This window comes from Macrotis lagotis, chromosome X (assembly GCF_037893015.1).
Source record: "Macrotis lagotis isolate mMagLag1 chromosome X, bilby.v1.9.chrom.fasta, whole genome shotgun sequence".
Taxonomy (NCBI): domain Eukaryota; kingdom Metazoa; phylum Chordata; class Mammalia; order Peramelemorphia; family Peramelidae; genus Macrotis; species Macrotis lagotis.
The window spans coordinates 52043307-52069199 of NC_133666.1; the positions used below are offsets into that span (position 1 = coordinate 52043307).

The 25893-nt window shown below is 39.5% G+C and overlaps 1 protein-coding gene across 13 annotated transcripts in view; it reads left to right on the forward strand.

The window, feature by feature from the left end:
* Positions 1-25893, forward strand: part of LOC141500161 (transmembrane protein 182-like) — a 266580-nt gene that overhangs the window by 5368 nt on the left and 235319 nt on the right. For 8 of the 13 annotated variants that reach the window (XR_012471854.1, XR_012471856.1, XR_012471857.1 and 5 more), the window contains exons 2-5: positions 16686-16871; positions 20889-21006; positions 22016-22138; positions 24611-24709. Coding sequence is in view for 8 of the 13 variants with exons in the window: in XM_074203123.1 (XP_074059224.1) it covers positions 16686-16871; positions 20889-21006; positions 22016-22138; positions 24611-24709 (526 nt within the window). In the remaining 5 variants the exon portion in view is untranslated. Of the gene's footprint in view, positions 1-16673; positions 16872-20888; positions 21007-22015; positions 22139-24610; positions 24710-25893 lie in introns of all 13 variants that reach the window. The other 5 variants (XM_074203120.1, XM_074203121.1, XM_074203118.1 and 2 more) reach the window with 4 other exon arrangements.

The following is a 25893-nucleotide window of genomic DNA, read 5'->3' on the forward strand; positions in this document are numbered from 1 at the left end:
CATGCTTGGGTCTTAATGAGGCCTTCCAGCCATATGCCTCTTCTTGGACAGGGCACATTCTTGTCCAATTAAATTCATTCATTTCTACCATTGAAGGACTGGCAGGCCATGTGACTCAGGGAGACTGTGGCCAGCAGCACTGGGAGACTATGCTTTGACATCTCCTTATCTGAGGTAGTGGCCCTACCTCGAATTGGCCCACTGAGACCTGGGCCCAAGAAATAGTTTCTTGTTTTTATGGCGGTGAGTGGTAAGGAAAAACTAGAGAACTGGCCTGGACAGGTTGGGTTCTGAGCAGAGAGCTCCTGCTGATGAAATCTAGCTATACTCTGAGCCAAATGAGCTCTTAGCTGACAAAGGAGCTTGAAAGCACCCTATCATTGCTCTTTTAAGGAGGACTTCATGGAGAAGTAAGGATCTTATGGTAAGATTCAGCTGTTCCCATCATTTGCCAAAAGGCTATTCAAAAAAAGGTGTTTCATTTGCTGGGCAAACAAAAGCTCACATCTGTAAAACCAGGGTGCTGAGAGGAGGGGCATTTCCTAATTTACATCTCTGAGGTGATGAGAATTGATTTGTTCCTGAGAAAATGAACAGCCGTGAGGATGCTTTGAAATGGCTGAAGAAGAGAGAGCACCTGGCCCTATTTGAGAGCTGCTTTGTAGTTATTTGTGGTTTTATTTGCACTGTTGAATAATTAACATTATTACTCTTTGAAGGAGTCACCATTCTGATTGCCCTCCTGGCCCTTCAATGGTTACTATGCCCACGTGAAGAGAGCACAAAGTGGGTACTATCCATTCCAACCTGCACCCACCACACTCAAAGGGACCCTTGGCTGCTCATAGAGCCGTAAAGATTGAATTGTCCTTGGCATTGGTCCCCTCGGCTTTTCTTAGAATTTTTATGTTAGAACAACTTGTTAAACTTGCCCTGATGGTTGGCTCTGGAGAGTTTCTCATTTGTAAGGTATTTGGGAGGGTCATCTAGGTCAGGCATCTCTTTGATGAGTTTCCAGCACGTGGCCTTTGTGTAATGGCTGAAGGGATGGCGCACTGGCTCATTCTACTGGGAACTCTAATGGAGGCAAAGTTCTTTCTTATTTTGAAATTTCCAAGCTTTGGTCTAAGTTCAATTTAATAAACATTTGTTAAGTGCTTACATTATATAACATATACAGTTGTGTATGAAGCTGCAAAGCCAGGAGTGCAAGTCCCTGGCCTTGAGGAGTTTATATTCTGTTGTGGAAACATACCATGCCCATAGCTAAGAAAACACAGAATATGGCCAGTTCTGCTGTGAAACTTGTTTCTAAAATGTAATTGTTCCACCACAATTGATGGAGCAATTTGAGTATCATGCAACTTTAACATTTACTTATGCTCTATTTCATTAACAAATAGCAGAAAAGAGCATCCAACTGAACCAAGCCTCAAATGCCCTCAGTCTTCTACCAATGATGTAACTTTACCACATTGATAATTTTCCTGCAAGACTATATTAACCCCACTTGACAGTAACTCACAAGCTTCAATCCTTCCCACACCACTTCCACAAGCAAATCTTTTCCAAGATCAATTATCTATCTATCTATCTATCTATCTATCTATCTATCTATCTATCTATCATCTATGTATCTATTTACTATCTGTCTGTCTCAGTCTGTTCATCTGTCTGTCTGTTCATCCATCCATCCAATCTATATTTTCTGGTGCAGAAGGAATTGTGGGTTGAGAAGGATTAGATTGAACCCACATAGTCTACCTCCCTTCCACATATATACATATATACATACCTTTGTTCTGTCCCTGCACTCTAGCTGCAATTCTTGAAGTTTCTGTCCATAGTGGACACTCTTACATCATAGCCCTCAACTTTGCCAGCCTGGTCCCCATGGGAGCCAGGGTGTGGACACAGAAGTAGCCTGAGGTCACTGCCACTATTTATTATTGTATTTATGTGTTTCTTAATCAATGATCATGGATTAAACTGTGCTACCATTTTCATTGGTTCATAACTTTTTTATGTCACTGAGAAGATTTTTGAATGCTATGTCCCTAACCCCATTTTCCCCATAAGTCCTTCAGTTTTTATTGCATGATTTTTCATAGCTCCCTGATTCTTAGGAATCCATTTGTCAAGTTATAATAGAATTAACTGTATTTACCAAATCATTTCAAGATTGTGATTGCAGGTGAGGCAGGGCAGATCAGGAAAAGTTTTGTGTATGAGGTGTCATCTGAAATGTAATTTAAAGGGAATTAGAGATTCTACTAGGAGGAGGTGATGAGGGAGGGAATAGATTTGAGGGACCAATTGGGCAAAAGGGCAAAGGCAGGAAATGGAATAGGAGAATAGCTAGTAGGCCAGTTTGAAGGGAATAGAGAATGTATGAAGGAAAGTAGCATGAAATTTGACTGTAAAGTAGGGGAATATAGAGGACTTGACATGCCAGTTTGGAGAGCTATTGTGTCACATCTTGAATTAAAATTCAGTGGATATCCTGAATAAATGTAACTTATTCAGTTATGACTTTGTAGGTCAAGTAGAAAAATGTTTAATCATATATATATATATATGTGTGTGTGTGTGTGTGTATGTGTGTGTATGAATATATATGTGCATACATAACCATGCACATACATAGATGTGCATATATCTCTATCTCTAGCTCTAGCTCTATCTCTGTCTCTATCATCTCTATCTCTATATCTACTTGAAGTGCTTGAAGACAGCCATACTCACCACCTATTAGGTTAGATAAGATTGAAATGAAATTTCCTAGAAGGCAGTCACCAGAATAGAATATGGTACTCTAGGAAGAGTACAATAGAATGATCACCTTCTTCATGATGAACACTATATTTCTATTAATTTCACCAAAGATCACAATAATTCTTTTGGTGTCATATTATCCCTTTGATTCATATTGGATTTGCAGTCCACCATAAATAACTCCCAGATCCTTTCCACAAGAACTGTTGTCTAGCCATTTACATGTGAAGGTCCCCTCATGTACTTGTGAAGTTGAATAGAATAGAATAGCATAGAATCACAGAAAAGAGTGCTGGATTTGTTAACAAGAAGACCTAAATTCCAATTGCATCTCAGATAAATCTCTGGCTCCTTTGCTGAATCTTTCTCTAGCTCATGCCCTCTAACAGTAGATGTCCCTCAATTTCCTGTCCTGGGTCCTATTCTCTTTTCCCTCTATACTACTTCATTTGATGATCTCATCAGTTTTCATAGATTTAATTTTTTTTCTATTCCAATGATTCTCAAATCCAGTTTTCATCTCTTAATTTTTCTGCTCATCTCTAATATCACATCTCCTACTACCTTTCAGATATCTTGAACTAGATGTCCAGAAGACAACTTATTCTCATCATGTCCAAAATAGAGTTTGTTATCTTTTCCTCTAAAGTCTCCTTTTCTATTTATCTTCCCTGTCACTGTAGAAGGCAACACTATCTTTCTAGTCTCTCAGGCACTAGGCTTCCAACCTAGGGAGCATTCTGGACTCCTCACACTCTCTGTCCCCATATCCAATCTTTTGCCAAGGTCTTCAATTTTACTTTTACAGCATTTCTCAAATAAGTCTGCTTTTTTCCTCTTAATTTCCTCTTAATTTGCTACCATCCTGGTACAGTCTCTCATCACCTCATATCTAGACTATTGCTGACAAAATGATTTTCCTAAAGTACAGGTCTGATCACATCTCCCCCCCGCATTCAGTAAAATCCAGTGGCTCCCTATCACCTCCAGCATCAAATAAAAAATTCTCTGTTTGACCTTTTATAACCTATTCACCTTCTTCCCTTCCATTCTTCTTATGACAAAGGATTCTTCTTTTACTCCCAGGCACATACTCTTTGATCCAATGACTTTGGCTGTTCCATGCACAAGACCCTCCATCTCTCAGCTCTGTACTTTTCCTGGAAAGCCACAAATGTTTTTCCTCATCTCTGTCTACTGGCTTCCAGCTTCCTTTAAATCTCATCTAAAATTCTATCTTCTCCAGGAAACCTTTCCCAAATATTAATCCAGTGCTTTCCCTCTTTTAATGATTTCCCTGTATAGAGCTTGTTTACTTGTTGTCTCCTCTATTAGACTATGAACTCTTTGAGGGCAGGAACTGTCTATTGCCTCTTTTTGCCTCCCCATAAGTGTTGATACATGGAAGACACTTAATAAATATCAATTGACTATTGACTAGATCCTAATGCTATCAGACATTGTTAGCTATCCCTTCCACTTTAGTCTCGTCTGCAAATTCAACAAACTTGCCATCTGTTGGCTTCATCTGTGTCACCAAAGAAAGGCTGAATCAAGGACATATCTCCACAACATTCCACTGGACACTTTCCTCAGTTCTGCATCAGGCTATTATGACTACTTTTTGAATCTTCTCATTGGTTCTAATTTGACTTTATCTGACTTTGCTCTACTATAGCTCACATTTCTCTAGCCTTTCCTCAAAGAGAGCATGACAGAGTCAGTTGAATGTTTTGCTGAAATCCTGGTGTACTGTATTTATGGCATTCCCATTTTAATTACCCAGTTCCCCCTCCATTAAAATAAAACAAAACAGGAAATGAGGTTGTTCTGGCATTACTTGTTCTTGATGAAGTCTTGCTAATTCTCTTGTTAAATGTAACCAAGATGTATCACTTAAACAATATATTCTGGAATTTTGCTAATAATTAAAGTAAAGCTCTCCAACATATAGTTTATGTACTTCAATATTTTCTCATTTTTGAAAATCAGTATATTTGTCCTCTTCCAATTCCATGTCACCTTTTAACCTTATGGCCTTTTGTTGACAAATGATATCCTGATAGATGGTGGTTCATTTGGTATTGATAATTACCATTAACATTAATGGCTTGTTTTTTAGGGGGATTATTCATATATTAGGTTATTGCCCATGATATTTGGGTCATTGAAAAGATGGTAGTGTGGCACAGTGGGGAGTGAACAGGTCTAGGATTAGGCATTCAGGTCCTATTCTGAACTCTGCCAATAATTAGTTTTGTGACCTTGGGCAGATCATTTCCCTCGAGTCTTGGTTTCATTTTCTGTAAAACAAGGGTAATGAGCTAAAACGATCTTTAAGAAATTCCTTTCTGGCTGCAGGTGAGAATGTGAGAATAATGAAAGAGAGATTTTTGGTCTGACCTTGTGACTACAATTCCTTTTGGCCAAATATAAGCTCAGAGTTGATTTCTGCTATGCAATTGATCTGGTCCCACTGGCTGGACCTGCGATGCCTTAGCTCACCCCATCCTGAACAGGTTACTGTCTGCAGAACTTAAGAAAGGAGGTCAGGAGTTCTCTAGATTTTAAGAAGAGCCAGCCTTTGTGGCACACATACAAAGAACTGTGCCTACCCCATCACTGCCTAGGAAATAAGCAGTATTCATATAGAACGTGATGGAGAGAGCATAGCCAACTTTTCCCCTTTAATTAAAGACAACATTATTATTTAAATTAAATGCCTTAAATTAGAGAGTTTAATAGGATGTTCCTCAACTACATACAAATGGTTGTAAATGGCTTTCATTTTCCCAAGCTTGCACTGGGAAGTAGTGGATGTAATTGCTGAGAAGGACACATGTCCTGAGAATCCCAGAATCCTAGAATGTTAGAGTTGGAAGATATCTCAGAGGTCATCTAGGCCCCTTGCTTTGTGATTCCAGGGAGGAAATGAGGAGGGAAGCCTTCACCTCCCAGGGCAACTCATTCATCTTTAAAAAAAATTATTTATTTAAGGCAGTGGGGTTAAATGTCTTGCCCAAGGTCACATAGCCAGGTAATCAAGTGCCTGAGGTTGGATTCAAACTCAGGTACTCCAGACTCTAGGGCAGGTTCTCTATCCACTGTGCCACCTAGCTGCCCCATTATTTGACTTTTTGACAGCTCTAATGGTTGTGAATTTCTTCTGGATGTCAAACTTTGGAGCTTTGCATATCACAGAAGTGAGGGCTGGGGAGGAACAGACAAATGTTGAGAGGAAGGAGCTCCCTTCTCTCTAGAGGCACTTGGTTGGGTAGGGTGTAGACATTCACTGCTGCATGGGGCAATTTCAAGACCAAAAAAGAGCTCCAGGCACTTCCCTGACTTCCTTTGAGGCAGCTGCATAACCCTTTATCACTGGTACTTTTCCCCTTTTATTATTTATTTTTCCAATTATATGTAAAGATAATTTTAAGCATTCATTTTATAAAGTTTTCTCTGTCCCACCCTTCCCCCCCCCCCCCGGCCCTGGACAGCAGGTAATCTGATATGGGTTATCCATGTACAATTGTGTTAGACATATTTCCACATTAGTCACCTGTCAAAGAAGAATCAGAATAAAAAGAAGAAAATAAGAAGAAGGAAGAAGCAAGACTCAAATTTAAAAAGGTGAAAATAGTAAACTTTGATTTGCATTCAGATTTCATAGTTCTTTCTCAGGATGTAGATGGCATTTTCCATGCTGTCTTTTGGAATTGTCTTTGATCATTGTATTGCTGAAAAGAGCTAATTCCAAAATAGTTGATCATCACACAATGTTGCTATTGAAGGGTACAATGTTCTCTGGATTCTGCTCATTTCACTGAGCCTCAGTTTAGGAGGGTGCTTCTGAAGATAAGTGAGAAAATGGATAGAAAGTGCTTTCAACTTTGAAAGAGAAAATACTGTTTCATAACAATGTTCACATAGTTTCCAAAGAAACTCTTTTAGGGAATAGAATCAACCCAGAAAAAAAGAGTAGAAAGAGTGCTAGGTTTAGAGCCAGAGGATCTGGGTTCAGATCCCATTTCTGCCATGTATTACCTAAATGCCCTTGAGCTAGTCACTTAGCTGGATCTTGATTTCCACCTCTATAAAATGAGGGGAATCAGACTAGATGATTTTAAGATCTCTTTCAACTCAAAGTTTATGATCTCAGGAGCAAAGAGAGCAATTTGAAAGAAGTGAGATGTTTCATTTATCCAAAGAGTGTTCATGGCTTTGCTGTTGCTCCAAAGAAGCTTTTTCTTTTGCAGATGAAGCTTTTGCTTATGGCTACCATAGAAGAGGACAGCTGTCCGGCATGTGGCTGTCCATGCATAAACTATATATCAAAGCCTCTTTCCAATTCTTTTAGTAATCTCTCAGACAACCTGGGTTCAGGCCTTGACTCTGCTCTCTATTATTTGTATGGCCTCCGGAAAGTCACTTTCTCTGTCACAGTCATTATTAAAAGAGGGTCTTGATCTATTTGGCTTCTAAAGGCCCTTCCAGATTTGGCACTTTATACATCCTTGATTTTTTCTGAGCTTCAGTTTTGTCATCTATAAAACTGACTAAGACTCCTTTCACTTCTTTTTTCTTAGCATTGTAAGGCTAGGGCTTCCAAAATTATGAAATGTCCCATGAAATGTTCAATGAAATGAACATGAAATGTTCAATGAAATGAACATGAACTGTTCTTAGAAAAGGGGTACATATAAGAGATGTTATAAAGGTAGGATTGATTGGATTTGCTAAATAATTTCAAATGTGAGATGAGAGAAATTGAGAAGCTGAGGATGACATCTAGGATGATTGGTACTTAATGACTCTATTATGTAAAGTTAATATGTGATTCCTTGTCAAGAACAGAGTCCAAAATAGATTATTAAAACTCAAATAAATGGCCATTGTCATAATTTACTACTTTGATCGATCTTCAAACTCATCAAAATAAAGATTCCCTCTATCAAGCCAAATGACATTCTGGCCATGTCTTCTTAGCTTGTGTAATTCTTGGCCATCTTCTCCCATAAATCTTCCATAAATGGCTTGCTCAGTTCATTGGAGGACTTCATCTAGAGTAGATGTTCTTAGACAAGGGTTGATATATTTACAAAACTGTATTTCAAGATAATTGGTTTCCTTTGCACTCCTTTTATGTTTTATTTTGTGCAATTAAATATATGATCCTGACTGAAAGGATTCTTGGCTTCATTAAAATGCCAAAGGGGGTGGTAACATAACAAAGCTTAGGAATTTCTGAACTAAATTATTTAACATTCTCTGGGTTAGAAGGTGGCATTTTAGTTGAGACTTGAAGTAAGCCATAAACCAGGAAAGTTAGGCAGATATGAGGGGGGAGAGCATTCCAGGTCTGGCAAACAGTCAATGAAAAGTCACAGTTGAGAGATGGAGTGTGTTGTGAGAAGAATGGCAAGATGGCCAGTGTCACTGTTTTGAAGAATACATGGTATCTGGGGAGTAAGATATAAGACCAGAAAATGGGAAAGGGTCAGTTTTATTAGAGCTTTAAAATCTAACAATTTATATTTTATTTTGGAAGTAATAGGGAACCATTAGAGTACAATGAGTAGGGATGGGATGACATGGTCAGATTTACATTCTAGGCAAATCACTTTAATAATTGATTTGAGGATGAACTGGAATGGGGAGAGATATGAGGCAAGGATATAAAAAAGTGAGCTATTAAAATAGTCCAGGCATGAGGTGATGAGAGCTGTTGCCAGAGAAAAGAAGGGTATATATGAAAGATATTATAAAGGTAAAATTGACTGGATTAGGCAAATGATTTAACATGGGGGAAGGGGTGAGCATGAGAAATTGAGAATGATTCCTCACTTGTGAGCCTGAGTGACAGCAATTGGGAATTTAGGGATAGAGGAGGGCTTTGGGGAAAGAGAATGGATTGCACTTTGGACATATTGAGTTTAAGATACCTATAGAACATTTGGTTCAAGACGTTTAATAGACATTTGCAGATGGGAGATTAGAAGTTAGAAGAAAGGTTAGGGCTGAATAAATAGATCTGAGAATCATATGCCTAGAGACGATAACTGAATCCATGGAAACTGATGAGATCATCAAATGTGATAGTATAGAGATAGAAGAGAAAAGGGCTCAAGACAAAGATTCAGGGGTTCCTGTAGTTATTCATAATGATTTGAATGAAGATATAGCAAAGGAGACTGAGAAAGAGTAGTCAGATAGGTAGGAGACAGGTAGGAGAAGAACCAGGAGAGATCACCCTCAAAAAAACCAAGAGTAGAGAATGATTGACAGTGTCAGGTTGCAGTAATCTCTGTTTAGAAGGATGAGGATTGAGAAAAGTCAACTAGATTTGTCAGTTAAGAGATCATTGGTAACATTTTGAATAACGGGGTCAGAAGCCATACCGCAGAGATTGATTAGAGTGAGAAGGTGCTCTGATTGTAGATGGTTTTATCAAGGATTTTAACCATAAAAGGAAGAAGTATAGGATGATATCTAGCAGGAATAGATGTTCAAGTGGGGGGTTTAAGAATGTGGGAGTTTTTAATGTGACTGTTTATAGGCAACAGGGAAGCATCAAGTTGATAGGGAGAAATTGAAGATTAGTTAGGGAGTGGGGTTGATAGAGGCAATCTGCTAGGGAAGGCAAAATATAATGGAAATGAAAGTTCTTGTAGAGTGGTTCTCTTTGTTAAAGAGAAGGGCTACCTCTTCATGTGAAATAAAGTAAATGTGGAAGAGATCTGAGTGATGTGAGAAGAGGAGAGGAGAAGAGGGAACTCTTAGTGAGTGACCTCAGGTTGCCTCTTGGCAAGATCAGGCCTTTACTAGTTAAGATGGTTTCTGGGTTCCTTTGGCTACTTCATTGTAGTCACCTGGACATCATTTCAGTTTCTCTAAGAAGTCAGTTAGTGTCTTGACTTTCATCCATTTCCTTTTTTTAGAGTTTAGATCATTTGGTTTAAAGTTAACATAATTCTCCATTGTGTCCTTTCATCTTTACCATTTCTTCTAATCTGGTGTTGTTTACTTTTGCTTTAATTAATAGATAGTTGGACTGTCTATAGAAAGGCAACCGATGGATACTGAACATCCCATCAATAACTAGTTGTTTCCTATCTGTTACGATAGTGGAAATTTCAGTTTTTGATATAGGTCAATGATCTCCATGTCCAAGACCTTCCAATTCTTCTTTAAAAAGTGGCCTAATCATGTGGCTTCTTTCATTTTGGGGTAATACCTATAGCAAATTGAAATAACTGAGTATCGAGGTATATGGTGACTTAGTTTGAAGGATCTTGTCACCTTTTTGGGAGAAATAGTTTACTTTTTCAACATGTGCAACTGGTGTTGGCAGATAAATTACAATTATGTTCAAAGTGGCCTTTTGGCATATATCCACACCACAATCAGTGGTTAACTAATTATCTTTTGTATGATCATAGGTTTAGGGCAAGTGGTATCTCCACTTGTTCATTTTATGAAGAAGGAAAGTGAGGCATGGAGAGGTATTAGAATCCGGATTTGAACCCAGATCGTTATGGTCCAAATCCAGGGTTCTTTACACTAAACCATATAAGAGAAAACGATTCCTCTTGCTACTCTCTACGTCAGTGTCTGATCATTTCATAAAAGGCTTTAAGTTGAGGCTTTTGTTAAATATTGAGGATTTGAGACCTCAGCTGTCACCATCAAACTTTATCAGTGAAATTGGCCTTGGCCTTTAAAAGTATAGTGAAATCAGATCTGACTGGTTAATTCTCCACAGGCTGCCAGCTACTCAATCCTCACAATCTTATTTTAGTCACCAGTTCTTTGTCACTGATGCAACTTCTTTTTATAAAGACTGATTAGCACACTCAGTTGGTAACACAAGCCATCCAAGGCAAGACCTTTTTGTCACATTGATAGATAGATGTACCTTTGTGTGGCAAAGTCAAGGCATTGGGACCAAGAGCAGCAAAATCTCTAGCCTGGTGAGGTCTCAGGTAATTGGGAAGCCTCTGCTGTGGAGGCTCCAATCTCAAAGAAGTCGGTGTCCAGTGGAGTCTCCTCTCTGACCTGGATGAATCTTTAGATGAGGAACAGAAAACCTATTCCCTCTCCTCCCTGGGACTCTTGGTCACACCCTGGTGGGGAAACTCTGCCAAACCATGGAGATCTGTGGCCATGTCTCCTTTTTAATGTAGCTTTCACAGCTGACTCTCAGGCTTCTGGGAGGGGAGAATTCCTTCGATGATATGAGCAGGTGGGACAGTTGGGAAAAAAATCTCTCAAAGGCAGCTGACTGGGGAGGAATACCCTCTCTTTCCATTGACCCCTTCTCTGTTGCCCAGGCCATCAAGATCTGCCTAATCTGTACTTAGTCGGGTCCACTAAAGTTCCACATGTCATTTGTATCACCTTATATCAGGGTTATAAGAAATCACAGTTTCTCAAATTTAGAAGAATATCAGATCATCCATCTAGAATTGTAATGCAGCTGGACCCCCACAGCCTCTTCAACAGCCATCCAACCCTTTCCTTCTGCTGCCCACTGGGGGAGTTTTCCTTCCCAGGCAACTTACTACCTCTCCTCTGAGATTGTTCTAAGGCTTAGGAGGTTTTGCCTGACATCAAGCCTCAATGGATTTTTTTTTTTTGTTTCAGGATCCAACCACTTTCCTGGTTCTGTCTTTAGGAACCAAGGAGAACAAGGCTAATCTCTGTTTTGTACCAAAGCCTTTTAGGTACAGGGGACATCTTCGACATCTTCCATATGGCCCCTAAGTTTTCTCTTCACCAGGCTAAACATCCCTGATTGCTTTAAACAATCCTCCTATGGCATGGTCAGTAGTCCCCATCCTGGTCACTCTCCTCTGTCTGGGTTCTGAAACATCTCTGTGTTCCTAATGACCAAGGGATAGCTATTCAACAAATGCATATTAAAACAATAAGTAAAGGAACTTCTTTCACAAACCTCATCTGCAACTTCAACCCAGAAGTGTCTTTCCTTAGCATGCAATTCAACCCTTGCTCATAGGTGGTTTGTTTTTTCCCCTCAGTTTTATGAGTAGGTTTTGTTTTTCTTAGTATACTGTAAGGTCTGTGAAACCAAACCAAGGATTATGACTCATAGTTCTGACTTCCTGTGTTCCCCTACCCTCACTACCCCACCCCTTCCCTTCTTCCCTGGCCTTTTCCCTGGGATAGGGCCTGATTTTTTATTTCTTCAGTAAAGGTAACTGTTGGGTAGAACAGCCCTCTCTATCAATGGGACTGCTGCCCTTTCTGCAACTATTGCATATGTCTTAGAGCAGGGCTGTCCAAAATGCTGCCCATAGGGCAATTTTATGTGGCTGCCTGTGGGTTGACTAAATGCTTTAGTAAACAAAGCCGAACTACCACAGAGCTCTCACTAAAATGGGAAATCAAAATATTGTCTATTGTTTCAATAGTAACTTTTAAAAGTAAGGTCAGAAAGCCTTGTCTTAGAGAATTGTCTAGAACAGTGGTTCTCAAACTTTTTGGTCTCAGGATCCTTTTACACTCTTAAAAATGAATGAGGACCACCCTACCCCAAGAGCTTTTGTTAATGTGGATAACATCTATATTATTTACCGTATTAGAAATTAAAATGTCTTAGTATAATTCTAGAAATAGTTGGACCTCCCAAAGCTCCTGGAAGGGAGTTTCCATTTGGGTTTCTCAGCTTCACTTTTAAAGTACTACTGGCCTAGATTGTTGTTGGGTTAAGTGGCTTGGCCAGATCCACACAGACAGTTTGTGTCCTAAGTGGCACTTGAACTAAGCTTTTCCTGGCTTCAGGGTCAATTCTCTCCCCCCACTACTTCAAAGCGGACCTTTTAGCTGGTGCTCAGTAACTACTTGTTGCTTCTTCATTTGATTCTTTTAACCCTGCTTTTCTAATGAATTCTTCCAGGATTTTCCTTTCTCTTATTCTTGCTCTTTCTTATATCTTGATGATCCCCTATTTTCTGTGCTGCTTTCTTTTTTTATGTAATTAATTTTTCCCAATTAACAAACTATTTTGTTCTCTTTCCCATTCTCACCCCTCTGGGAAACAAAAGATAAACATCTTTACAACAAAATGCTTAGTCAAGGAAAACAAATTCCACTTTCCAAAAATGTTTGTCTCATTCCACCCAGTCTTGGGTAATGTTCCTCATCAATACATTGTGTTAGTCTCTCTTGACTCTTTTCATCCCACTCTAGTTCATCCTCCATTCAACTGACAAAGGATGTTCCTACAGGGCAGAACTAACCCTTTCATCTCTCTATTCCCCCAAAGGCCAGTGGTTGCCTATCATGTCCAGGATCATATACAAACCCCTCTCTTTGGCATTCAAGACTTTCTAACTAAGCTCTCTTTTATCTAAGAGAATCCTAAGTGAAATGCCTAGCATCCTGAGCAGCAAATATGCTATAGGTTTCCCTGTAAAATATTTCATTTTAATGAAGTTCATGAATATATGTGATCTTCCACAATAAAAGTAAATAGGGCAAACACTCAACTGGCCCACATCTCTCTGGGAATGGGTAATGTTCATTTTTATTCCCATGGCCCCCAAATTCACAAATGCATGAGGCAACTACAGAACAGTGTAGTTTTATCTGGAAGGAACCTGAGAAATCATCTACTCTAACCTTCTAATTTGGAGGCTCAGAAAACAACCTATCCAAATTTAAACAGTAAACAATGGAGCCAAGACTATTAGACAAATTCAACCCTCTTCCATCCCTATTCTCCACTTCTCTAACTTGCATGAAGGTAGCATATCCTGCCAAAGGAACATAAGGTCCTGGAGAGCAAGACATGGTTATTATCTTACTCATCTTCAGGCATACTTCATTCCAGTTATATTAGCCTCCCTACTGTTTCTACTAGATACTATCTCCTGATTATGAATATTTAATTCATTGGCTCTTTTCCATAACTACAATTCTCTCCTTCTTCATCTCTACCTTTTGATTTCCTTGCTTTCCTTTTAGCCCCAACTTAAAGCCCATCTTCTACAAGATGCTTAAACTGATTCTCCTTCATGCTAGTTCCTTCTTTCTGTTGGTGATCTTCAATATATCCTATATATAGCTTGTCTCTACATGGTCCCTATCTCCCTAATTAGACCACAAACACTTTGGGGCCAGGAACTCCCTTTTCCCTTTCTTGGTTTTCCTAGGATTTAGGATAGCAGTATAGTTTAGGATAGCCTAGTAGGTAGGTTGTAATTTTTTTAAAGCATTTTTATTTATTTAAGGCAATGGGGTTAAATGACTTGCCCATTGTCACAAAGCTAGGCAATTATTAAGTGTCTGAGGTCAAATTTGAACTCAGATCCTCTAGGTAATAAATTCTTGTTGACTTAGAGTTTTTAAGTCTTTCAAACATCTTCATTTTAGTCCTGTTGTATAAATTATGTTTTGTATATTGTATAACTTATTTTCCTGGTTCTGCTCACTTCACTCTGCATTAGTTCATAAATCTTTCAAAGTTTTCTCTGAAATAGTCCCTTTCTTCATTTCTTATGGCACAATGGTATTTCATTATATTGTATATGAGAATTTGTTCAACTCTTCCCCAGTGGATAGTAATTCCCTTAATTTTCAATTCTTTGCCACTACAGAAAAGAGCTGCCATAGGTATTTTTGTATGTGTGGGCTCTTGCTTTTCCTTTGATCTTTTTGGAATATAGACTTAGTAGAGGTATTGCATGGTGACTTTGGAAGCATAATTTCAAATTTCTTTACAGGAAAGCTGAGCCAATTCCCATCATCCTGCCATTGCTATATCATTATTCAAGGGAATCTCTCCTGGTTCTGACTATCTCTTCCAACTGATCAGTACTTTCCCACTATCTGATGGTCCTTCCATCTTACTCCTAGCATGCTTCCTTCTTTTGAATCCCTCAGATTTGAATTTGAATTTGTCTGGGTTTTTTAGCCTTCCCATACATCTCAACATAGCTCAGTTCCTATGCTGGATTAATACAGGAAAGAAAGCTTATTGATTTTTTAAAAAAAGTTTTATTATTGCTAAACTCTGAATACTTTGCAAAGAGAAGAGAAAACTTCCAGTCTCTCTAGTAGGTCTATATGTTTAGTGAAGGCATTTCTGGTTAATGCCTCTTTTCACTTGGTAACATGATTATTATAATCATAAGAATAACAATTTAGCAAAAAAATTAATTGCTCTATTTAAATCATTTTTAAAATGTCCTAACTCACTATTGATAGGAGAAATGTGGGTTGGAATAATTCTGAGGTACTACCTTATACCTTTTGAAGTAACTAATAGGGCAGAAGGAGTAAATGACAAATGTTAGAAAGGATGTAGGGTAATTGAGACATTGATGCATTGTTGGAGGAGTTGTGAAATGATTCAGCAATTCTGTAGAGCAATTTGGAATTATGCCCAAAGGACTATAAAACCATGCCTACCTTTAGTCTTGCAGTGCTACTGCTAGGGGTATATTCCAGAAGAGATGAAATATGGGAAGAAAAGAACCTATTTGTGTAGGGATATTTATAGTAGCTTTTTTCTGGTGGTGAGGAACTGGGGATTGAGGGGATGCCTTTTGGTTGGGTAATGACTGAACAAATTATGGAATGAGATTGAGATGAAATGCTGTTCTTTTATGGGAAATGATGAACAGGATGCTCTCAGTAAAAAACTTACACGAACACATGTAAGGGAAAATGTTCCTTATACAAAGTAACAGCAATATTGCAGGATGATCATCTGTGAATGACCTACCTTTTCTCAGTAATGCTGTGACCCAAGAGCATTCTGAAGGACTTATGATAGAGAATACTATCCATCCCAAAGACAGAGCTCATAGTGTCTGAATACAAATTGAAGTATACCTTTTATTTTCTTTTTTCACTTTGGTGAGGTTTCTCTTTTTTTGGGGGGGAGGTTATGTTTACTTTTACAGTATGACTACTGTGGTAATGTTTTTCATGATTATACATTTTTAGCTTACATCAAATAATTTGCTTTCTCAATGAGGTAGAGTTGGAGTGGGAGGAAGGGAGAAAATTTGGAACTCAAGGTTTTGGAAGTGACTGTTGAAATTTGTTTTTGCATATAACTGGGAGAAAAATAAAATAAATTAATTGCTTACTATTGAACTAGATGCAATTGCTCCAGAGCTGAAAATATCATGTCATAGAGTGCCCCTCATTCAAGTTTACATATAGATAGTCATGGTCATTGGCAATCTTCCAGGAAACCACTTATTTCCTTTATAGAATAAAAGAAGTTATAAGCCCTTATTTATCTAGTCTTCTTCATTTAACCTAATTCAATTCAACAGGCATGTTTTGAACATAGTATGAGGTAGTATTCTCTACACTAAGGATACAGAGCAAAATCCAAGTAGTCTTTGCCTTCAGTGGGATTACATTCTATTGAGGGAGATGGCTGGATTCCTGTGACCAGGAATTCCTGTAACCCTCCACTATAATGTATGTGAGGCAGGAAAAAATCATCTCAGGAGGCTGAGAAAGCATTAACAGTTGGGGGAAGCAGGGAAGATCATTCTTATTTAGGAGAGACACTTAGGCTATGCCATCAAAGCATTTGTGCAAAGGAGTGGAGTATAGAGGCCAGGAAGGGGGAATTATATGCGCTGGGATTACAAAGGAGTATAAGAAGCAGTCTTCATTTGAGAAATTAATATGCCTTTCCCCCCTTTGAATTATTTGGGCCGCACTTGTGGAACCTTTTGGCTAATACTTCAATGACTTGGCTGAACCAGGTCATCTTCTTTTAATAGCCCTCCTCTTGGAGTACTCCAAAACTTGGACCAATCCTAAAATGATATTCATCTGAGTCTTAAAATAGGGCTCCTCCTCCCTGGATCTTAGTACTGGGCAGTCCCTGACAGCTGATCACTCCAAAGCTTCTCTTGTAGGGCATAGGGAGCAGCAAAGCCACTCGTCCGAACATGAAAACTGGAATCGGTGCCCTGGTTGCGGGAATTGTTGGTGTAATTGGCATTCTTCTGTTTTTAATTGCCTTTGGAACTGAGTACTGGCTGCTAGCAACAGAGGCCTGTGCAGAGCATACATCTCAAAATGCAACTCTGGACACTGAGATGGTAAGCAGCAATCAAATGGGTCTTATCAAAAGCTATCAGGAATTGCTTTTCTCTAATGGTCCAAGAAAGAATTGGGTCCCAGGAAATTGACACAAAAATGCTATAAGATGGCTCTTACACTTTTCATTTTCATTTGTATTTTTAGCACCTGGCAATGACTGAAACTTTTGGGTATTGACAAAATGCCTTCTGGAAAACACTATCATTGGGAGGATCAGGTTAGGTCTGAAAAGGAAAGAAAGGCCCAATGATGTCCTGAACTTGTAGACTTGCTTCTTCTTCTAGCATGTGATTTTGGCCAAGTCACTTGTATTTTATGAGTCTCGGTTTTCCCTTCTGTAAAACAGGGTATTTGCCTACATGTTAGATAAGTTCTCTATTTTGAATAGTTTAGGGGCCTGGTGACTTAACAATAAATTATGGCAGGTTAAGTGTCAGTAGAGATAGTTTACTTACTTGGAGATGATATTTTGAGTTCGTTAAATGTGCTGGGCTCTCATTACCAATCTAATTTCAAACCAAATGTTCATATTTTCAAACATATTTTTGATCCAGACCTGTGATTTCATTAGGACAGGGAACTAATAAGTGGCAACTCCCTCCAGTGGCACACAACTTGCAATCCTGGGACACTGAGAATGTAAGATGACTTGACCAGGGCCACACTACTGATCTTTGTCAGAGGCAGATATCTAACCTAGGTTAGCCTGCCTCCAGAATTGGCCCCCTCACCATTATACCACATGACTTCTCCTCGGTTGTATACCTTAAGAAGGAGATCAGGATTAATGCATTTGAGGAATTTGGCAAAACCCATGTACAGACAGGCTGATGGAGAAAAATGGGTCCAAACATTCCATTCATTTTCTAAAGAAATGGTTTCTAGAATTAAGCTCTGAGGGAGAGCTTTCTCTCTTCTCACCTCTGAAAGCAGTCTTTGTTTGATTTGAACTGTGGGCCACCCAAAGGGCTCTTTCATTGGAAGGTTCAGGTGTAGACTCACAGCTTTATCTCAACAGTGTCATGGAACCCATGGTTAATGATGTTATAAGGCATGGTGAGAAAGGAAGCATGGCATTGGAGGATATCCCAGAGTCAGCAGGAACTGGGTTCGAGGTCTGACTTTGGCATATGTTCCCTATTATCTGAAGCTCTGAGCAGCTATCCCATCTGGGATGGGAGCTTCACACCAGAGGTGACCACAGTGATAAAATCATGCAACTGGACTAACAGCAACCAGAGTCAAGGTTATTATTGTGTGTCTTTGGGGTACATATCTGTATGGATAGTTTGAATGTCATCATTTTCTTCCTTAGTCATGTGCACTTGTTCTCAGTAGCAAAGTGAACATACTAACCCATCTTACCCAGAAGAGCCATAGTCTTGGTCTTCAGAGAAATTGACAGTCAAAACCACTGACTTGGCTATCTCCATTTCCTTTTCTTCATCAGTGGGATATTTCTGCCTCATAACCTGATGACCCTCTCAGTGGAGAATTATAGGTGGCAGTAAACTGGGTAGGAGGAGGTATTTGGGAGGAAAGGGTGTGGGGAGGTTGGGCTTTCCTGGCAAAGCTGAAAATCCAATACTCGACAGATAACTCCACAGAAGGATGGGTCTTCCTGGTCTCTAGTTGGGAACTGTCAGTATACTCCAGGAGGAATTCCAGGGAATCTGTACAGAGTGTCAGGATCCTCTGCTGGGGAATTCTCTTTTGGTCTCTGAACATAATGGGTATCCTTATGGAGCCCAATATGTATATACCACATTTGTTTACATATAAGCTCTCTTTCCCTCCTCACCCCCATCCCCAGATCTATCTTGTATAAAACATGATTATGATCTTTTTTCTTTTTTTCTTTCAAAGAGAGCTCATGATCTCATTTTGGGTGTACAGCCTGTTTTTAGGAAGGGTGAATATAATAATTAAATGAAAAATTTTTATGAAAAATTTTTAATGAAAAATAAATCCATAACTCAAACTTGACACTAATCCAGTTTCACCTTCCTCCTAGTTCCTCACAATTAATGGAGTTTGACTGTATTTCACCATGTAGCCTTTAATTCAGCTACTGCCATCCTATCCTGGCCAAGAAACTTGAAAAACAAGCTGCCAATCCAATGCTGGTGGTCCATTTTTCAATGCATGAGACTCACCTGTAACCCTTCTGTCCAGTTGATGAAGATAGTGCATCAAGAGACCAAAGGAATCCTAGATCTCTGCCCTTTGATGACCATAGAGTCATAGTGGGGCAGATGGTTTCACAGAGGTTTGCAAGATATTTATTAGTAGGACTGGAGCATTGTGTAAGTCAAACTGAAAGCTCGTGTCCAAAATGATTTTCTAATACAACCTTAAGAAAAACTATATATCAATCTGAGTTGAGAATGGGAAGGATGTTCAAACAAATGAACATCTCAGTTTGAGAATAGAGTATTTTGGGGAATTGTTTTTTTTCTGCAGGAGTTTAACCATTTTTTTTAAACCAGCAGTTAAACCATTGGTGATATTGTGCTTATTCTTGTGTGTAATTAAATATGGTTTGCAACTTTCACGTAGTAGTTAGGTCTTTTCCAGTGAATCAGTTGGCAAGGTTTTCTTGATTTGTAGTCACAGAATTTCAGAATTGGTGGGAACCTGAGGCCACCTAGGTTAAAGCAAACTTTTTGCTTGAAGACCCTTAATGAGGGCATAGCCATTCCCTCTTTTTTTTAGTTTTTTTTTGCAAGGCAAATGAGGTTTAGTGGCTTGCCCAAGGCCACACAGCTGGGTCATTATTAAGTGTCTGAGACCCGATTTGAACCCAGGTACTCCTGACTCCAGGACCAGTGCTTTATCCACTGCGCCACCTAGCCACCCTAGCCATTCCCTGTTGAGGTAGCCTTTGGGGCAATTCCTATTCTTATGGAGCTTTTCTATGATTCCCCCCTCCTGGCCCAAGGCCTAGTTCTGTCTATGGGGTCAAAGAGAATGAGTACATTTTCTCTTTCATGCAACAGCAGGTTTAGTGCTTCTTGCCCTCCTTGCCTCTTCCCCAGAGTTTTTCTCCTCTAGGCTACACAACCCACATCTCCATGTTCCTTCACTGGATCTTCAAGTTATGACCTCAGGGTCATTTCTGTTCCTTCTCATTATCATCTAGATTCCCTCCTGCTTATCAATGTCCTGTGAAGGGAGCACTCAGAGAGTGTACTTGGTCCTGGACAGGATGGTTGGCTATCTGAACCTGAGATTGCTTATCTCCAAATGCAGACTAACAGGCTCCCAGTAGCTTGAGGGCTGCCATAGTTTATTATTGACTTTTATTGAATTTACACTTCATTAGCATCTCCAAAGAATTTCTGGCAAGCTAATCCCCAGTCATATCTCCCCCCCACCCCTACCTGGGTTGTACTTGGGAAGTTGATTATTTTTTAGTCCAAGTATGAGACTCTATATCCCTTTTAATTTTTGCCCTCTTTGCTCTCTACCATAGTTATAGAGACTGTCAAGATCTTTTTGGATCCCATCTCTCTTGTGCCATATGCTCATTGGCCATCCCAGCTTAATGCATTTGCCTATTTGTTGGGTATCCCTTCTTCAAGGTCCTTACCTTTGCCTTGGTTACCTATAAAACAGCTAAGCAGCAAAGGGCCCAGTATAGATTCCCGGAGAGCCCTAAACTAGTTGACCTCAAACTATTACTAACTGCCCCTGGGGTGTGTTCTGTTGTCAGAAGACCTGGGTTTAAATTTTGGCTCTGCTCTTTACCTACTGGGGGCCTTGAGAGTGTTACTTCCCTCTTTAAGACTTCATCTCCCCATCTTTAAATCACTGGGTGATCTCTCATGACCTTTCCATTTCTATGTCCTCTGAATCAGGGTATCCTCTGGGCCCAGGTCTATGCGTTTAGTTTGCTTCCCTCTTCCTGGAAAGCTAAGGCAGATTTCCAACAAGTTTAAGAACTTTATGTCCAAGCTAGTCTTCTCTTTAGTAGGGCCACAACTTCAAATGTTGCTTTGCTTCGTTTCTTGTAGAAAGATGTTCACCACAATTCCTCAAGAGGTGTCCTCACATTCTATCATGAAGGCTTCTTCTGGAGGTGCTGGTTCTCAGGAGAGGGACCCCATGGGGACATCTGGAAATACTGGTTTGGTGAGTACAACTAAGAGAGACTTGCTCATGGCTTCTAGGAAGCTCCCTTATATGGGGAGGTCTAAGAGGCCTGTGCTCAGAGAATTCGACTTTCTGTTTACATTCACTAGTTTCTATAAAAGGCCTATGGCCTTTTGGATTCATTTAAATTCATCTAGGGCTCAAATTCTGACTTGACTCCTCACTACCAGTGTGATCTTTCGGTGAGTCACTTAACCTTTATTGGCCTAAGTTCCATCAGTGGTCAAATGAGTGGACCAGATTAGTTGACCTCTAAGATCCCTTCTGTCTCCAAATGAATAATCCTCTAACCTGTAAAACTCAAGCATCCATTCATCAATCAGTAAGGATTTGTTAGACACTTGCTGTGTGCCAGCCAATGGTTCTTCAGCTGGGGTCGATGGACCCCTTGCTCTACAGACAGATTTCAGACGGTCCATGGACTTGGATGGGAAAAAAGAACATCTTTATTTCAATATAATTGGTTTCTTTGTAATCCTATGCATTTTATTTTATACATTTAAGAACATTGTCCTGAGAAGGGATTCTTAGGCTTCACCAAACTGATCCATGTGCCAAAGAGATCCATGGCACAAAAAGGTAAAAAATCCTCATGCTAATCACAATATAAAGAAAAAGAAAAAAAGTTCTTGCCCTCAGGAGCTTCCATTCTGTTGAGGGAGATAGTTTGTATATAAATAGCACATACAGGATATTTATAATGTAAATACCCAGTATCTACTGGTTCATCTCACAGAAGTGGCTTTTGAGCTAAATCTTGAAAGAAGCCAGAGATTTGAAGAGGTGAAGAGGGAGAGTATTGAGGACATGGGGACCACTCAGTACACTTAGGAGGAAGGAAGATGGACCATCCATGTGTGATGACCAGCAAGTATGCCAGTATATGTGTATGTGAATGGAAGGGTCTCATGTGAAAAATACTGGAAAGGGAGAAAGAGGAAAAGTTTGCAGCAATTTCAATAACAGAGAATTTGATATTTGATCTTAGAAGAAAGGGAATCAGTGGATTTTGGCATGCTGGGGAATATCCTAGTCAAATCACTTTGGTCACTGAGTGGAAGATGGACTGGAAGGGAAAAGAGATCGATAGGAAACTACTATAATGATCCAGGTAAGCAGAGAAGAAATCCTGAACTCAAATGGTGGCAAGAAGGGAATATATATGAGAAATATTATGAAGGGAGAATGGACAAGATTTGACCACTGGCTTAATAGATGGGGGGTGTGCAAGTGAGGAGTCAAGGATGAGACCTGGATTGCAAATCTGGGGGACTGGGAAGATGGTGGTGCCTTTGACAGTCACTGGGAAGTTTGGAAGAGGGGAGAATCAGGTGGGGAGATGATGAGTTCAGTTTTGGACATTCAGAGTCTAGACCTCAGTTTCCTTATCTGTAAAATGAAGTAACTTCTCATGCTAAGTGTATGACCTTCTGATATTTATTATCCATTATGTATCCAGACTTCTACTAGGCACTGTGGAGAATACAGGGGAGTTCAAGGAGGCTAAGACACTTTCAGTCTAGTTTGAATCCAAACTATGAACAAATTAAAAAGCTCAATAATTCAAAATGGGGATATCAGAGGCATTGCCAGACAGTGATGATTTGTGTAGGAGCTAAGAGTTACCAAATTTCACAGAAGGGCTTAGGAAAGGAGTAGAAACTAAGCCTGAAGAGTGGGCAGAGGGATGTGCCAGGGCAGTACTTTGCTCATAAGAGGCACTTAAATGTATCTTGAGTTGAGTTGAATTCCAGAGCATGATAAAAGATGCCAAGGTGTTTGGAGGACAGTGAATAGACCTGTCCAACTGAAACAGAGAAGATTAGGTTGGAAAGATAAGTTGGTCCAAAATTCTGGAGAGTCTTGAATGCACAGTTAATGAATGAAGGTTTATCTTCTAGGCCCTAGGGATCCATTGAAAACTTTGAGCAGAATCACAGAATTTAAGAGTTAAAAATTGACTTTGGACTCCTTCTAACCCAACCCAATTTTGAAATCAAATGCCCTTGTTAAGTGGTTATTCAGTCTTGGAAAATCTCCAAAGAAAAGGAATACTTATTGTCCAACAAGGTGGTCCGTTACCCTTGACCCACAACTATAATTTAGCTTCTTTGTGACTTCTATTCATCATTCCTTATTCTGTTTTCTAGGACCAAACCAAACCAGTCTAGTCCATATTTCCCATGGTTGTCCTTTACATACTTGAAGATATCTATTTTGTCCTCTGGGCCTTCTCTTCTCCAGGCTAAATATCTTCTTCCAGTGTGTCCTTCATTGGTATGATCTTGAAGCCTGATCAGAGACCTGATGAAAGTGACATTTTAGAAAGATTAACCTGCCAGGTTTGGGGTATGGGGTGGTGAAAGAAGGAGAGAGACCAAATGCAAAAGGAAGATTCTAAAGGGCTTGGCTACCTTTTGAGAGTGTGGAGAAGACTGAGGAGAGAACAACAGTGTAGTTGAGAGAAATGTCTCCAACATGAAGACCAGACACCCTGAGAGCCTCCTTTTTGGGTGAGGGTCAGAGTGTGTTAGGTGCACGTGCAGAGACATACTAAGAGGAAGGCTGTCTGCGCACTCCATGTTTTTCATTGCACACTTCATCAGAGAGCTGACAGATCCTCATTTCCTTCTTTGGCATTGATTAGAATAGAAGCAGATTAGGTCCAATTATTTTGATCCCCTTGTGATAATGATAATCAATCCAATAAGAGTTCCAGAGATGTTTGGGTAGGGACAAGTGTCCACTTATTATGATATACTCCTCTTAACTAGGGAACATTGGAAAAAAAGCGGTCTCTTGTTAATGACTAATTGCAGCGGTCTCATTAATCACTCAACGCTTCTCTAGTACTCATATCCTAGGATGGCACTTCCCTCATCATTGCTGCAGACACTGTCCAGTTCCCTCAAGCAGCCAGTGACTCAGTTCTCTTCCAGATGGTTTGGCACAGGTTATGTTATTATGGATTCCATTTTGGAGTATGCTGCAGCACACTCTTATCTTTTGAGTTGGCTATTATCTTGGTTGAAAAATAGATAAACTATGAATATGTTCCATTCTGCTTCATGGCCAATCTGGACTGCTGGCTTTGGGGTCATCTTTGGGGGCTGTTTCCTTTCAAACCTCAATGTCATTGCTGCCTTCCATGAAGATGAGTTATCAAGGGTGATTACATTAATTGGACCCCTGTCTTTCCAGTTTCCAATTATACAAATGTGCAAAAGGAACTCTGGGCGTAGGTATTCCCTTCACTAATGCAGACTGCACATCACTGTGACTCAGTAGATAGCTCTGCAGCTACCTGAGACACATAGAGGGTGCGATTTGCTCAATATACTTCAGATGTGAAATTTGAATTCAGTCCTTTCTGAACCCAAGTCTACTAAACCTCAACTGCCTCTATAATAAAATCCTGGCTAATTATCTTTATCTGTTTTGCCATTTGTTAATTGGATGATTTGCAGAGGCTTAACATATGTTGGATTGGATGTTTGTTAGATTCTAATCCTCTTTCTTTTTCCTTTGACATATGTTGGATTGGGTTGTTAGATTCTAATCCTCTTTCTTTTTCCTTTTATAGTTAACCAACCTCGTTCTAAGTACTGCCACCCCGGTTATCTCTTTCCTATGCCCATTGCTATGGAACCTTTACCAAATCCTTCTTATGATCCAACTGCAGGTGAGTTTGGAAAAGTGTGCTTAGGCCTAAGGTTTCCTCCTCTCCTCCATCCTGGCCTTTGTACTCAGTCTCATCTTGCTTTACATTATTGTAGACAGAACAGAACTACATTGTACATGTGATATGGTCCAAAACCTTATGTTATTTTAGACACAGAACAGAACTACTTGTACACATGATATAGTCCAAAACCCATTGTCCCAATGGACTTTCATACAGGTGAATCCTCGTACAGGTCCATTGGTTTTGTTTTGTGGCCCTGAAGTCCTCTAGCCAAGTAGAAGTAGGTAGCAGCAAGGGCATGAACTCATTCCTGCCAAGGAAAAATAATGCCAAAGCATTCCATCTTAATGGCTGTTGGAGATTTTCCTTTCCATATGGAAGGTTAACATATCCTCCCTCTGTTCCTTGTACTCTCACTCTGTCATCATTACTGCTCCAAATTCAAGGAAATTTTGTTGTTGTTCTTATTTCATAAGTTTCCACAGATGGGATGCATCCCCAAGTGGCTGACCTAGTTGGTGATGAATCTTTCTGTATTTAAGTATATGTGTTTCTGGAACTGCCCTTAAGACCTTTCTAATATGTCTGAAGTTGCCAGAATTATGACTTTTTGTAGGGTAATGAGAATCATGAATCTCACAATCTTGATGCCATATATAATCTATATATTTCATATATATATATATATACACATATATGTATATATATACATATACATATATATATATATATATATATGTGAATTATAATTCACTTAGCATTTTGGTGTCCTAACTGTGAAGTCATTGTCTGAAGATCAATGAGTGGGTTGTGCTAGGTTGGCTTTGACTTGGGGAATTTATGGAAAGACATGGACAAGTGTTGCACAGGCTAAATAGGCATGACTAGAGAATGATTTGCATTACTGGAAGGAGTGTCCATATTGCTGAGGTCTCAATTCAACTAAGAATATATAGCTAGGTGGTGCAGTGCATAGAGCACCAGTCCTGGAGTCAGAAGTGCCTGAATTCAAATCTGGCCTCAGATACTTAATAATTACCTAGCTGGGTGACCATTGCCTTAAATAAAAATTTTTAAAAAATGAAGACTATATCGAATGCAGCATACTTTGCCTTTAGTTGTCATGAAATGTCCTCGAGGTGGGAGGAAGGAGAAAAAGTAACAAGAAGAATCCTATTCAT